The sequence below is a fragment of the Gallinula chloropus genome, assembly GCF_964237585.1.
Source record: "Gallinula chloropus genome assembly, chromosome: 22".
Lineage (NCBI taxonomy): Eukaryota > Metazoa > Chordata > Aves > Gruiformes > Rallidae > Gallinula > Gallinula chloropus.
In genome coordinates this window covers 5,603,221-5,616,406 of record NC_140107.1, presented here as the reverse complement: position 1 = coordinate 5,616,406, position 13,186 = coordinate 5,603,221, and the positions used below count along the sequence as shown (strand labels likewise).

General features: G+C 57.1%; 1 protein-coding gene across 1 annotated transcript in view; it reads left to right on the top strand.

The window, feature by feature from the left end:
- Positions 1 to 13,186, top strand: part of PTPRU (protein tyrosine phosphatase receptor type U) — a gene marked incomplete at both ends in the record, with an annotated part of 65,124 nt that overhangs the window by 27,039 nt on the left and 24,899 nt on the right. Inside the window, 9 exons of the mRNA XM_084274223.1 lie at positions 90 to 264; positions 866 to 1,159; positions 4,030 to 4,338; positions 7,997 to 8,106; positions 8,496 to 8,697; positions 9,519 to 9,621; positions 9,737 to 10,010; positions 11,632 to 11,668; positions 12,164 to 12,302. Coding sequence (XP_084130349.1) covers positions 90 to 264; positions 866 to 1,159; positions 4,030 to 4,338; positions 7,997 to 8,106; positions 8,496 to 8,697; positions 9,519 to 9,621; positions 9,737 to 10,010; positions 11,632 to 11,668; positions 12,164 to 12,302 — 1,643 coding nt within the window. The remainder of the gene's footprint in view (positions 1 to 89; positions 265 to 865; positions 1,160 to 4,029; positions 4,339 to 7,996; positions 8,107 to 8,495; positions 8,698 to 9,518; positions 9,622 to 9,736; positions 10,011 to 11,631; positions 11,669 to 12,163; positions 12,303 to 13,186) is intronic.

Genomic DNA, 13,186 nt, shown 5'->3' with positions numbered 1-13,186 from the left:
TAAAGCAGATGGCATTTGGGGACACGGTCGGTGGCTCTGGATGTCACACCGAGCCTCCCGGTGACGTCTTGTCTCTCTCCGTGGGGCAGAGGCAGAGCGGTGAGGTGGTCCCTGCCGCCTCCGTGAAGCACATCAGCCACCGGCGCTTCCTGGCCACCTTCCAGCTGGATGAGGTGTCCAAGGAGGAGCAGGACCTGTACCGCTGTGTCACCCAGTCCAGCCGTGGCTCGGGTGTCTCCAACTTCGCCGAGCTCATCGTGAAAGGTGGGGGACTTGCTCTTGCCTGCTGGGTCTCTGGGTCTTGGATGGGCTGTTTCTGCTTGACTGTTTGCAGGGTGGGATGCTCGGGGCGGTGGGATGCTCGGTGGTGGGATCACAGTTTCTCCCTGGGAGTGAGTTGCTGCACACGGATGGTTCAGCATAAAACCAGAAAACTGCCTGTCCTGGTGGCTTTAGATCATTTATTTTTGATTGCAGTAGGTGGGAATTAATTAATTATGGGGAAACTGTGTAGTACCACGCTGGGCAGTGTATCTTATGGAGATAATTAAGGCTTGATCAGATGAAACTCCATTGCAGCTGTTCAAGCCTCCCTAAGAGAGATGCAGGGCATATATGTGGGCTCAAGTTTAAAGACTGGATGATGTCCTCCCAAACTTTGGTGTTGATCCCCATGTCCTCTGGGTGAGGGATCCGAGTTTGTCCTATGCTCTGTAGTGATGGGTTTGGGAAGACATGTTGTGAATGTCTCGACTGTAATATTGTGGTACCTGTGGTGGTACTGAGCTGGCTCCGGGGCTGGAGATGCTGTGGAGTTGCTTCTGGAGGGAGATGCTCCACCTGCCCCTTCTCCGCTCTCTTCCAGAGCCCCCCACACCCATCGCCCCTCCCCAGCTGCTGCGGGCCGGTTCCACCTACCTCATCATCCAGCTCAACACCAACTCCATCATCGGAGACGGCCCCATCGTGCGCAAGGAGATCGAGTACCGCATGACCTCGGGGCCCTGGTCGGAGGTCCACGCGGTCAACATGCAGACCTACAAGCTCTGGCACCTGGATCCCGACACGGAGTACGAGATCAGCGTCCTGCTCACCCGGCCTGGCGAGGGGGGCACCGGCAAACCGGGGCCGCCCCTTATCAGCCGCACCAAATGCGCAGGTGGGTCTCATGCTGCATCCTGGCCAGGTCACTGGCTGCCCTGGGTGGCCTTGGGCAAGGTCCCCAGCCGCCTGGAGCTCTGGACAGGGAGCACAACTTGGGGCTGGATGGATGCTGAGGGTGTTTGTCGGCACAGTGTAGGAAATCAAAGCATCTCTTCTCCGTCGGATCCACCTTTAATTGGCTATTTAGTGGCTGCACACAGCATCTCAGGAGGGGCTGCTACTTAAACCCACAGTGTGTGGTGGCTGGAGGGTAGCAGGGTGTATGGGCACAGTCACATCCTGAAGCAGGGTACTCAGCCTGTGCAGAGGGGCTGAAAATGCCCTGATGGATGGGGTGGGATTGCTGATCAGACTCATCAGTGGCTGGTCATGACCTTGGTGCAGGACAGCACAGCGATGGAGTTGGCAGGTGCCGTGTGTCTGGTTTCCATCCCTGGAGCTGCAAATGCTGGCAGGAGGTGGCTGCTCCCCCTCGGCTGGGGCTGCCGGCTCAGGGCCTGTCCCAGCTCAGGACATCCCCAGACCTCAGGACCGCTGTCCTGGAGGATGAGCCCTTTGTCTCTCCCTGAGGATGAGCCCCTGGCTGTCCTGGTGAGTTTCCCATCTCGTCCCCTACTTGGATGGAGCTGTAGATTATTCGCTGGTGCCTGATTTTGAGCAGTTGGTGCCTGTAAAACTCTTTCTATTAAATCTGTTAACCCTGTGCCTCTCTGGAGGGGTGGTAGCTTTGGCTGGGGGGGCAGGGTTGGCTGCCTTCCCACACATGGCAGTGACATGGAGGTGATTTGGAGCAGCCCCATCCCTGCTGAAACCCCTTTGGGGTATCCCCAGGGAAGGTGGGAGCTGGGGTTTCTCTCTGCCAAAATGCCCCAACAGAGCCCACAGAGATGTTGTGCTGGGTTGTGATGGGGGAAAGACTTCTCTGGTGCTGTGGGGCTGCAGGGGAGCCTGACCCTGCATCCCTGTGCAGGGGGTGTAACCCTGTTTGGGGGATGTCCTCGTCCCTGGCTGTGATGTGATTGGGGGCTGGTGATGGTGTTTCAGACACTCCATGGCAACCGCCTTGCCTTTAACTGCTGGTAATTGAGCAAAATTGAAGGCAGCAGGATGGTGCTGTGAAGGCACAGGGTTCACCCTGAGTTTCCTGTGGTGCTGGGCTGGGACCCTGCATTGATTAATCCTCCAGCCCAGCAAAAGTGGAGATCTGCACTGTCACTGGGAGCATCTCTCCACAGGTGGGGACCAGTGGCTGCATCCTCCTTACCCACAGCAGGAGAGGAGCAGGATGTGGCTGCATCCCCAGGGCTGTGGGGTGTCCCTGGTGCCTTTTGGCTGTGGCGAGCCCACGTGTGGGGTCAGCTTCAGAGAGGGCAGAGAGGGCTGTGCTCAGGGGTGAGGAGGGGCGAGCAGCCAGTGCTGGCATGGGGCAGAGGGCGAGATGCAAACCCTGACCCAGGCATGGTGGTGAGGAGCTGGTGGCAGCTTCTCATCCCAGATCATAGTCAGAGGTGCTGTGGGAAAACCCAGGTCTCTGTATCACCTTGAAGCTGATGCCAGGAGCTGTTTGACACTCCATGCCCTGTATTTAATACCCTGTGGTTATCACATTCAGCTCTTCCCATGTTGTATAACAATGTGTGTTTCTTCCCGGCTTCCCCCCGGGTCACGGCGGGTTTGCAGGTGGTGGCAGAGCCGCCCTTCCTCCACCCAAAAGGCAGCTGTTGGTTAGATCCTCAGCATCCTCTGAGCCTTGCCAGCACAGCACTGCACCTCCCGTGCTTTGCAGGATCATAGAATCATAGATCTATATGATTCTATCTGGCCTGGGAGGGGAAGAGTGTCACTGGATGGATGCATCCTACACCCCAGGGTAGGGGGGAGACTCCCCCCACGGCCACGGGCTGGTGCTGTACTGCTGGGTCCCTCTTGCCCCCCTCCAAGCATTTAAATACACTGGAATAAAAGGAGAGAGGAAGGTTGAAGTTTGGCACCACACAGTGCTTCCTGGGGAGGTGGGGGGATGACATGCAGCTCTGGAAAGGCTTTGGCAGGAGGAGGAGGGGTCCCCATGCCCTTGGCTGCCGGATGGGAGTGATGGTGGTGGGCATCAGGGCTGAGGTTTGGTGAGGCTTGGCGCAGACAGACATGGCAGTGGGTTCAAGGCTGGGGTCTCCACAGCGTGGGGCTCTGTCCCTATTGCTGTGGTCCCTCTCTCCCCAACCCCTTTGGTCCCACAAGGGCATCAGGACCTGCAGAGCATCTGCTGAGATTGTAAAAGCCTCTTGCAACACTGAGCCCCCCCAGCTCCTCTGTGGTGCAAATCCCAGGGGAATGAGGTGGAGATCAGCCCTGGGACAGGGTAGACAGCGACCCTCCTTCCCTCCCAGGGTCCTGCCCACCCCCCAGCTCTGGAGGGGGGTTTACTGTCCCTAATCCAAACCGCCTCTGCGTGCATGTCTGTTCTGCAAGCAGAAGAGCTTGGCACCTCATTAAACCTGACTTCTCCTGTTCATGCCAATAGAACTAATTAAACTCCTTCCCAGTGATAGCATTGGGTCTCTGTCCTTTTGAGAGCCTGATGTGGGCTCACTGAAATCCAGAGTTCTCCCCTTGCACAGCTGTGTCTGGTTGGCTGGTTGGGGCCGTTCATCCTCTGCAGGGGAAGATGAGCCGATGGAGCTGCTGTCCCTGTGGTGATGGAGCCCCTGATGCCCCCAGCCCTGCCTGCAGCATCCTGGGATCACTCTGTGCACTTGCCCATCTCATTGCTGTGTTGTCAGAGGACTTCCCCTGATGGTACACACAAACCCATAAGGTGTTTTACTTCATCACTCATCTCTCCCCATCTCTTCCCCACCCTCCCAGAGCCCATGCGGGCCCCCAAGGGCCTGGCTTTCTCCGAAATCCAGTCCAGACAGCTGACCTTACAGTGGGAACCGGTGGGCTACAACCTGACCCGCTGTCACACCTACACCGTCTCGCTCTGCTACCGCTATTTCGTGGGCACCGGCCACAACCAAACGTTCCGGGAGTGCGTGAAGATGGAGCGTAACGCCAACCGCTACACCGTCAAGAACCTGCTGCCCTACAAGAACATCCACGTCAGGCTCATCCTCTCCAACCCCGAGGGCCGCAAGGAGGGCAAGGAGGTGATTTTCCAGACGGATGAGGATGGTGAGTCTGCTTGGGAAGGGGGAGTACTGTGTCCAGATCTGGGGCCCTCAATACAAGAAGGATGTGGAACTGTTGGAGAGGGTTCAGAGGAGGCCACAAGGATGATTAGAGGGCTGGAGCACCTGCCCTACAAAGAGAGGCTGAGGGAACTGGGCTTGTTCAGCCTGGAGAAGAGAAGGCTGTGGGGGGACCTCATTGCAGCCATCCAGTACCTGAAGGGAGCTTATAGGCAGGAGGGGATTCGACTTTTAAAAAGAGCAGATAATGGCAGGACAAGGGGGAATGGACTAAAGCTAAAGGAGGGAAGGTTTAGATTAGGTATTAGGGGGAAGTTTTTTACAGAAAGAGTGGTGAGGGGCTGGAACAGGCTGCCCAGAGAGGTAGTGGATTCCCCGTCCCTGGAGGTGTTCAAGGCCAGGTTGGATGGGGCCCTGGGCAACCTTGTGTAGCTCCAGGTCTGGAGGTTGGTGTCCCTGCCTGTGGCAGGGGGGTTGGAGCTCTATGATCCTTGGGGTCCCTTCCAACCCAGACCATTCTATGATTCTTTGAAGGTGCATCGTCCCCAGAAATGGTTCTGTGAGCTGCTGGGGTTCACCGTGGGGATACTCCCATCGTGCTCCTGGCCAAGAGCCCTGGCACAGGGTGGTGAGGCCCTGGCACAGGGTGCCCGGGGAAGTGGTGGCTGCCCCCCTCCCTGGAAGTGTTCAAAGTTGGATGGGGCTTTGAGCAGCCTGGTCTGGTGAGAGGTGTCCCTGCCCATGGCAGGGGTTGGGACTGGATAATCCTTGAGGTCCCTTCCAACCCAAACCAGTCTGGGATTCCATGGGTTGGGCAGCTCTTACTCCCACCCAGCCCTTCTCTGTGGCTGTGCTGGAGCTGGGGCCACCAGAGAGTTCTCCCAGGTCTGACTTTACCCTGCACTGCAGTCCCTGGCTGTGGCTTTCCATCAGTGGAGTCCTGGGATCATTTCTGGCTCTGGAATGTGACAGTGCTGGCTCCGTGTCTCCGGTGCCACCTGTCAGTGATGGGCCACATCCAGAGCTGGCAGCTCCTGCTAATGACAGCTTCAGCTTGTTACATCCTCTTTGCTGCCCCATCAGCATCACCTCCCTGTGCCATAACAACTCAGCTGCCCTCAAGGACCCCTGGGCAGCCCCCAGAATGCTGCCACTTTGACAGCTGCTCCTGCAGCTGGTGGGGTGAGGGGGTCCTGGTCCATGGAGGGCAACAGCAATCAGGGCTTACGTGAGGTGCAAAGAGCTGCTGCACCCTGGGATGGGTGCTGAGTGTGGCTGGAGTATCCCCAGCTCTCTAAGAGCCGCTTGTTAAGCAAGCAGGTACTGGATCTCTGAAGCATGTTTTAGCATCAAGAACCAGGAATTAAGGTAGAAGAATCGCTGATTCCAACGGGTCTGGCTGGCTCAGACCCCCTGGATCACCCCTGGGGAGACACTTGCCCTGAAATCCCTCAACACAGGACTCGCCTCTATTCGGGACTCACCAAAACGTGCAGCTTTTGTGTGTGCCTTGCTCATCATTCCTGTTTCCCAGGCGGGATAACAAAGCCCACAGAGCTGGAGCGGAGCTGGGGGAGGGTGTCTCTGGGACCTGTTTTCATCTCTAAAAGCCTAAATTCAGCACCTTTCTCTGCACATCAGCACTTTCAGTATCCCCAACCCAGAGCCTGTTGACTGAGGCACTGAGCCTCGTGCTCCCCACAGTTCATTTTCCAGCTATCATTACTTCAGCTGTTCTCGCTGTGCTGTGACCACTCCAGCTGTTTTCTTATGGAATATTAATACAGGAGCTCCAGATGTTTGGGGTTTTGGGGTTTTTTTTTTGGGCTGTACTGTAATCACTCCAGCTGCTTTCCCCTCTGCCTCGCTTCCCCCTCGGAGCCACGTACGTGCTTGGCCTGGCGAGGGATCGATGGACAGGTATCTGCCTGTGGATGTATTGCAGATACCACACGTGGGCTCAGCCTCACGTCTCCCTCCTTGGTAGGGTGATGAGGATTCGAGCTCCTGCAACAGGGTGATGAGCAGCCGTTGGACAGGACCCCTGATTGTGGTTTGTTTTGGCACGAGACCAGCTCTGGCTGCAGCATCTGCTGGTGCAACGCTGGGGCTTGTCTGGGGGGACCTGGTGTAGGCTGTGAGATGCGTGCCTCAAGTGGTAAACCTTCTTTTGGGACTGGAAACACCATTTTGGGGGGCATTAATAACCGGGCCAAACCAAGTGAGTTGTTCGCAGCATCCCCCAGTTAAAATCCCACTGGCTCTGGGTACCTGGGCTGGGTGCTGAGAGGAGCGTGACCCATCCATTGCCAAGCTAAGTGATCCATATAGATCCAGGGCAGGGTGGGAAGGTTGGAAACCTGTAGCTGGAGATTTTGGTCCAGGCATGAAACCAGGAGACTCGATCCCAGTGTGGAAATAGCTGCACTGGGGGAAGGTGTGGGGAGCCAGTTCCCCCCCCCCTTCCAAGTGTGTGGTGGCAGCTGCAATAAATATATATAAATATATAAAAATTATATAAATAGGGCAAGAAATAGCTGTGTGTGTATATGGATGGGGCGAGGGGGTGGGGATTTGCACACACCCGGGAGCTGCAGCGTGTGCTGCCTGTACCTCTCTCTATATATCTTTAAATAGGTAAATCTAGATAGCATTTACAAATACCTATAGAGGTACACGCATCCTTGCCCTAAAGGTTTCCGTAATTCTCTGTGAATTTAATAAGTGCCTTGTGTACACGTGTAGGACACGGTGCCTCTGATTAAATTAACTTGTAAATCAAGTGGAAATTGTGTATTTGCACGGTGGGAAGCCCGGGGAAGGCGATCCCTCTCTCTCGGCCCCGTAATTAGATCTGAACAAAAGCTGCAAATAAAAATAGAGGGGAAGAGCTGACGTCCCTCTGCAACAAGAGGGTGCGTGGTTTGGGTACTCGGGGCTGCTTGTGGAGGATGCTGCTGGTGAATCATGGGCTTTGCTGAGATGTTGCCTCTCCTCTCCTCCTCGCTGACCCCCTCGGGTCAAGAAATCCATGGTAAAGAAGTGACTATCGATCCGGGTGCTGTCGATCGCTGTTATTGTTTGTGGTTATTGTTGTTAGTGGTGTTAATTAGAGGGGAAGGCTGGGGCATGTCAAGCCTGTCTGCAGATGAGGGTGTTATTGCTCGCCGGGGGAAGCGCCAGCACCGTCTGCCTGAGGATGCTCCAGGGGGTTTTGGCTTTTATGGGAAAAGGAGATTTACTTTTTTCCCCCTTTCCTCACACTGATGAGCTCAGCTGGGCTCCACTGGTGACGGCACCAGAGGCTTGTTGCTGTGCCATTGGAAACCGGGTGCCACACCGGGAATGGCACCTGTGGGTTCGTGTTGTGGGGCGGGGACCTCCCCATGGCTAAGTGTCACCAGTGGGTCCGGGAGCATCGTGTCTCTGGGGAACATCATCCTGAGCATCACCTTGGGCAGCCGTTAGCCCTGTCGGGGCAGCCGTTAGCCCTGTCGCATCGGGTGTGATGTGGCTGGGTGACATGGCAGAGGCGATGTGGTGGCTTGGTTGTGGGGGAGAGCTGCAGCAGCTGCCTGGAGGGTTTCTCCTTCCAGCCCTTTTTCCTGCTGCATCCAAGCACATTCCCTTTCCTTCCCCAGTGCCTGGTGGCATCGCCTCGGAGTCCCTCACCTTCACCCCGCTGGAGGACATGATATTTCTGAAGTGGGAGGAACCTGTGGAGCCCAATGGCCTCATCACGCAGTACGAGGTACGTCCTGGCTGGCTGTGGGACCCCTGGGGACACAGGAGGGTCATATGGAGGGGGGAGGAGTGGGGTGGATCTGGGGCAACCACTGCTTTTGGCCATGGGGATTAAGGTTATTGGTGCCCCCAAGCCCTTTGGCTGAGCGTGGATCCAGGCTGTATCTATCACCTTCCTGCTAGCAGGGTCTGTTCTGGGAGGGGGGTCCTACTTTGGGGGTCACCGGTATTACCCAGCCAGAGCTCTGTCCCTTGAACCTCTGCTTTTGATTTACCCCAAAAAGTGCCTGCCCTCACTGCTGTCCCTTCCCTTCCTCTGGGTCCATCCCTTTACCCCCTTCTCCACCCAAGATCCTCCCCCTCTGCTGCTGGTGACACTCTGCCCTGTCCCTGCAGATCAGCTACCAGAGCATCGAGTCCTCCGACCCCGCGGTCAACGTGCCCGGCCCGCGACGCACAGTCTCCAAACTGCGCAACGAGACCTACCATGTCTTCTCCAACCTCCACCCCGGCACCACCTACCTCTTCTCAGTCCGGGCCCGCACCGGCAAAGGCTTTGGCCAGACGGCGCTCACTGAGATCACCACCAACATCTCCGGTACGTTCCCCTGGGCTCCGTGCCTGGTGCTGGGGCTTCTCCTCCCCACGGGTATGGGACAGCACTCCCATGGATTTTGGTGACTGGCTGCTGCTTTTGAAGGATGCTCTCAGTGCTATGAACCCCCCTCCCTGAGGCAGCCCCCTGAACCCATCAGCTGGGCTGTGTGTGGGTCTCTGGCTGCCAGCCTGGCGCACATCGGTGCTGTCTGAGCTATCACTGTACAAGCGAGGGATTAATTTGGCTTCGTTAATTAGCCTCATAATACTTAGGGCTGTTTGTTCATGTCTGCAGCCTCGCTATTAACTATAGCAAATGGCTGAGATGAGCCCTAACGGGGTCACCGAAACTGCAAAGCAGCTTGAGCCAGACTCCAGCTGCTCTTGGCTTGGGGACTGCGGGACTGGGCATGATGGGGTCCCCTGCCTTGGTCTTGCTGCTGGGCTGGTTTGGGGGTGCTTCTGCCCTGTGTGGGATGCTCATGCTGTGCTGGTGAGCTCACACTGTGCTGGTGGCTTGGAGCCGTGCTGCCCCAGGCACGTGGGGTGCATCTGCCAAGGTCAGATCCTGCTCCTGTCTCTTCCCCTCTGCCACACTGGTGCTGAGGACCCCCCATGCTGCACACCTGTGTATCCTCTCCCACCTGCTCAAGGCCTGGAGGGGTTTTCTTTACTAGTAATAATGCTCGTCACACCATTTGGTGATGCTCTGCTATGAGCAAGGCTGCTTGTGCCTCAGTTTCCCCTGGAGCAGGAGGCGACCCCGAGCGCGTCCATGGGGACCAGGACTCACCCTTCCTGCCCTCTCCCTTCCCTTTGCAGCTCCCACCTTTGACTACGGGGACATGCCGTCGCCGCTGAGCGAGTCAGAGAGCACCATCACGGTGCTGCTGCGGCCGGCGCAGGGCAGAGGGGCTCCCATCAGGTAAGCTGGGGCTAGGCAAGGGTGACACCCCCCGCCCTGAGCGGGGTGGCACAGCCTGGAGGGAAGGACAGGACTATCCTTTTAACAAAGCTAACCTACGCCTGGTCCTCACCAGCACCTACCAGGTCATTGTAGAGGAAGACCGGCCCAAGAAGCTGAAGCGGGAGCTGGGTGGGCAGGAGTGCTTCCCAGTGCCACTGACCTTCGATGACGCCGTGTCCCGTGGCTCTGTGCACTACTTTGGGGCTGAGCTGCCCGCCAGCAGCCTCACTGAAGCCAAACCCTTCACTGTGGGGGACAACCAGACCTACAGTGGCTACTGGAACCCACCGCTGGAGCCCAAGAAGGCCTATCTCATCTACTTCCAAGCCATGAGCAACCTTAAAGGGGTGAGTAGCATCTGGTGGGGTGTCTGGGGTCCCTGTTGGACCAGGTAGGAGCCCACCTGGGGTCTTGGGGGAGATCAGAAAAATGGGATATGATTTGGATCCCCCTCCCGTGGACCCCTCTCTGGGCTCACCCTAAGTGTCCTGCCCATGGGAAGACGGTGCTCTGGGCCACCCTTAAGGCACATTGGGGACATGCTTGGGTGGCCCCCGGGGCTGTGCCCTTCCTCCTTCCAGTGCTGATGCTCAGGGTGATGGAGCCCAACCTCTGCCACCCGCTGGGACCCCAACCATTGGCAATGTGGGGGCAACAGCATTCCCAGGGCTCATCCTGGGGTGAAAAGGGACTATTTGGGCAGCGAGAGGGACCCGCTGCTGACACAGCGGCTGCTGCAGAGAGTTCCTGGGAGGCTGCCAAATTCCTGGCTGCCTTCTCCTTGCCTGCTGCTGCCTGTTCTCTCAGCGAAGCTGCAACACCCCGCTCCATCACCATCGGGATGAACCGGGACTCCCCGGAGACCCATCTCAGCTTCACCTGCTCCAGCAGCTCCCATCCCACCCCAGGGAATGATGAGCTGTGAAAGCGAAGCAGCAGAACTGTGGCAGCATCCTCATCCCACATGACTCTGTCTTGCCGGCACGATGCTGGTTTGTGAATCCATTCCTCTGCTCCAGGATCCTTCACACCTCGGTGGGTTGTAATTAGAGCTGAGACGGACAGGAAGGATCTCAGCTCTGGCTCGCTTGGGCACTGCTGGATAATAACTGGTGGCTGATGCTGTTTTATAGCCTTCCTGCTGGGAGGCAATGGATTTGTCCCGGCTGCCGTCAGACGTGAAAAACCTGGATCCCAGCTTGGATTTTTTTTTTGTGGTTTTCATGCCAGATGGAGCACGAAGCAGAAGCAAGAGCTGGAGACCTCAGGGAGAACTGTGCCAGAGCCAGCCCTGTCCTGGGCATGCTGCGTGGGCAGGTCTTGGTCTGAGGGTGGATGGAGCAGCGTTGTCAGCCCTGGTCCTGAGGGGCTGTAGGATGCTCTGGGAAAAAGGCAGTCCTGCTGAAATGGTGTTTTTTATTGTGCATCAGAAGTTGGATACAAGGAAGGATGAAATATCATAGCTGAACCCATCCCTAAAAATGCACAAAGCTCTTGGAGACCTGAGCTGGAAGCCCTCACAGTGACCTTGGCAGCACACACAGTGCACCAGGGATGGGGCTTGAAAACTTTGATTGATGGAAAAACACCCCTGTGAAGCTCTGAAGGATGACAAAGCCCTGAATGATGACCTGGGAGTGTTTATAGCTGTAGCTGGTGGACACGCTGATGACCTGGGTCTATTTGGTTTCTCCTTTAATGCTCCTGAGCTTTGCTGTGCCAGGAGCGATGGCCTCGGCTAAAGGGAAGGACGCTGGTATAGGGGACATTGGGGACAGGTCATTCAGCATCATCTCTTAGGGGCTGTGTGTCCCTTCAGCTCAGTAGCAGGTCCTGCAGCACAAACCACCTTCAAACTGGCTCAATTTGGGGGTCCCAGCACCAACGGACCAGCTTCGCTTGGAGCAGGGAGTGGAGCCACTGGGATGCTTATCCGACCCTGACTTCCCCCTTTTCTTTCCTCCATAGGAAACCCGGCTGAACTGCGTCCGGATCGCCCGCAAAGGTGAGAGCCCTTCCTTCCCCAGCCCCCGTGATGCCACTGAGGCTGCAGACTTAAAGCTGTTCAGGCAGTCAGGACCGGGTGTTGTTGCCAGTGTCGGGGGTGCACAGGATGGTTTATCACAGCCCCATCCCTCACTGGTGTTTCCCATTTCCTTTGGTGTCTGGGTTTTGCCCTCGGTTGAGTTTTCCCTCCTAATTCAGTCACCATGGTGGGGGGTTGGAGTCGGTGGTGTCAGATGCTGAACCCGGGGATGGAGAAGCTTGTGTTGGGTGTGATGAAAGGTGGCACAAAGGAACTGTCTGAGATGGGGACTCTCACAGTCTCACTGTGGCACTGCAGAGCCCTGGAACATCTCCATGGCATGACACATGTTCAAGGAAATATGTGTGTCCCACGGGACAGTCCCAGTGTTTTCCTGTCTGATGTTGCTGACCCTGGCTGGAGCAGAGTGTTGACCTCCCTACCCACCCCAAACCTGTCCCTGTCCCCTGGCAGCTGCCTGCAAAGAGAGCAAACGTCCTCTGGAGGTGTCACAGCACTCGGAGGAGATGGGCCTGATCCTGGGGATTTGTGCCGGAGGGCTTATTGTCCTGATTATCCTCCTGGGAGCCATCATTGTTGTCATTCGGAAAGGGTAAGGAGACACGGTGTCATGTGGCTGGGGCCTCCATCCATCCCCTCCTCCCACCCCAGCGCTAACTGGGAGTTACTGGTGGTGATACTGCCATGCTGGGCAGACCCTCTCTCGAGCTGTGCCTCCATGTGTTTGTGCATCCCCTCTGGCATTGCACCTTTCTGCTATCACCCCTCTGCCGTGCCCCTGAGATGGTGGGGGAGCACCCAGTGCCCCCCCCCCAGCTCTGGGGGTGCTCGGTTTTGGGGTGATGGCCAGATAAAACCACCTCCATCTGCACACAGCTTTTGCCTGGAAAGCAGCATGGGGTGTCCTGCTGAACTACCTGGGCAGATGCTGTGTCTTGTCCTGAGCTCCGGTTCCTTGAGAGCGCTGGGGGGAAGCAGCACCACCCCTTCCTCCAGGGCTGGACAAGGGGCTGCCCGTGGCTGCCTGCCTTGGGGTGCTGGTGCTGGGACTGTCCTGCATCCTCCTGGGATTGTTTTAGTGGGGAACCACTCTGCTGCCAGGGTACTGTGAGCAATCCCTGGCTGAGAGCCTCACGCTGGCTCCAAACGAGTCATTGCAATTCGAGTACACACTGGAGGGGAGGCTTTTCCAGGGCTGATGCTCCTTGGGGACCCCCAGACTGCTCTCCCACCCCCATGGGGGATCCCCATCCTCCCCAGCTCTGGCTGAGGCTCCCAATATGTCCGTCATGGATGCGGCCATGGCCATTGCAGCAGGTTTTCACTCAGGAAGCTCAGTGGGGTGGAAGGGAGGGAGGGAGGAAGACAAGAGCTTTTTGGGACACTCGTCCCCGGGAGCGCTGGGGATGCGGCCACTGCTCTTCATTTGGGTGCAGTGCCCTGGAAAACAGCTTCTTACCGTGCTGGAGGCAGCAC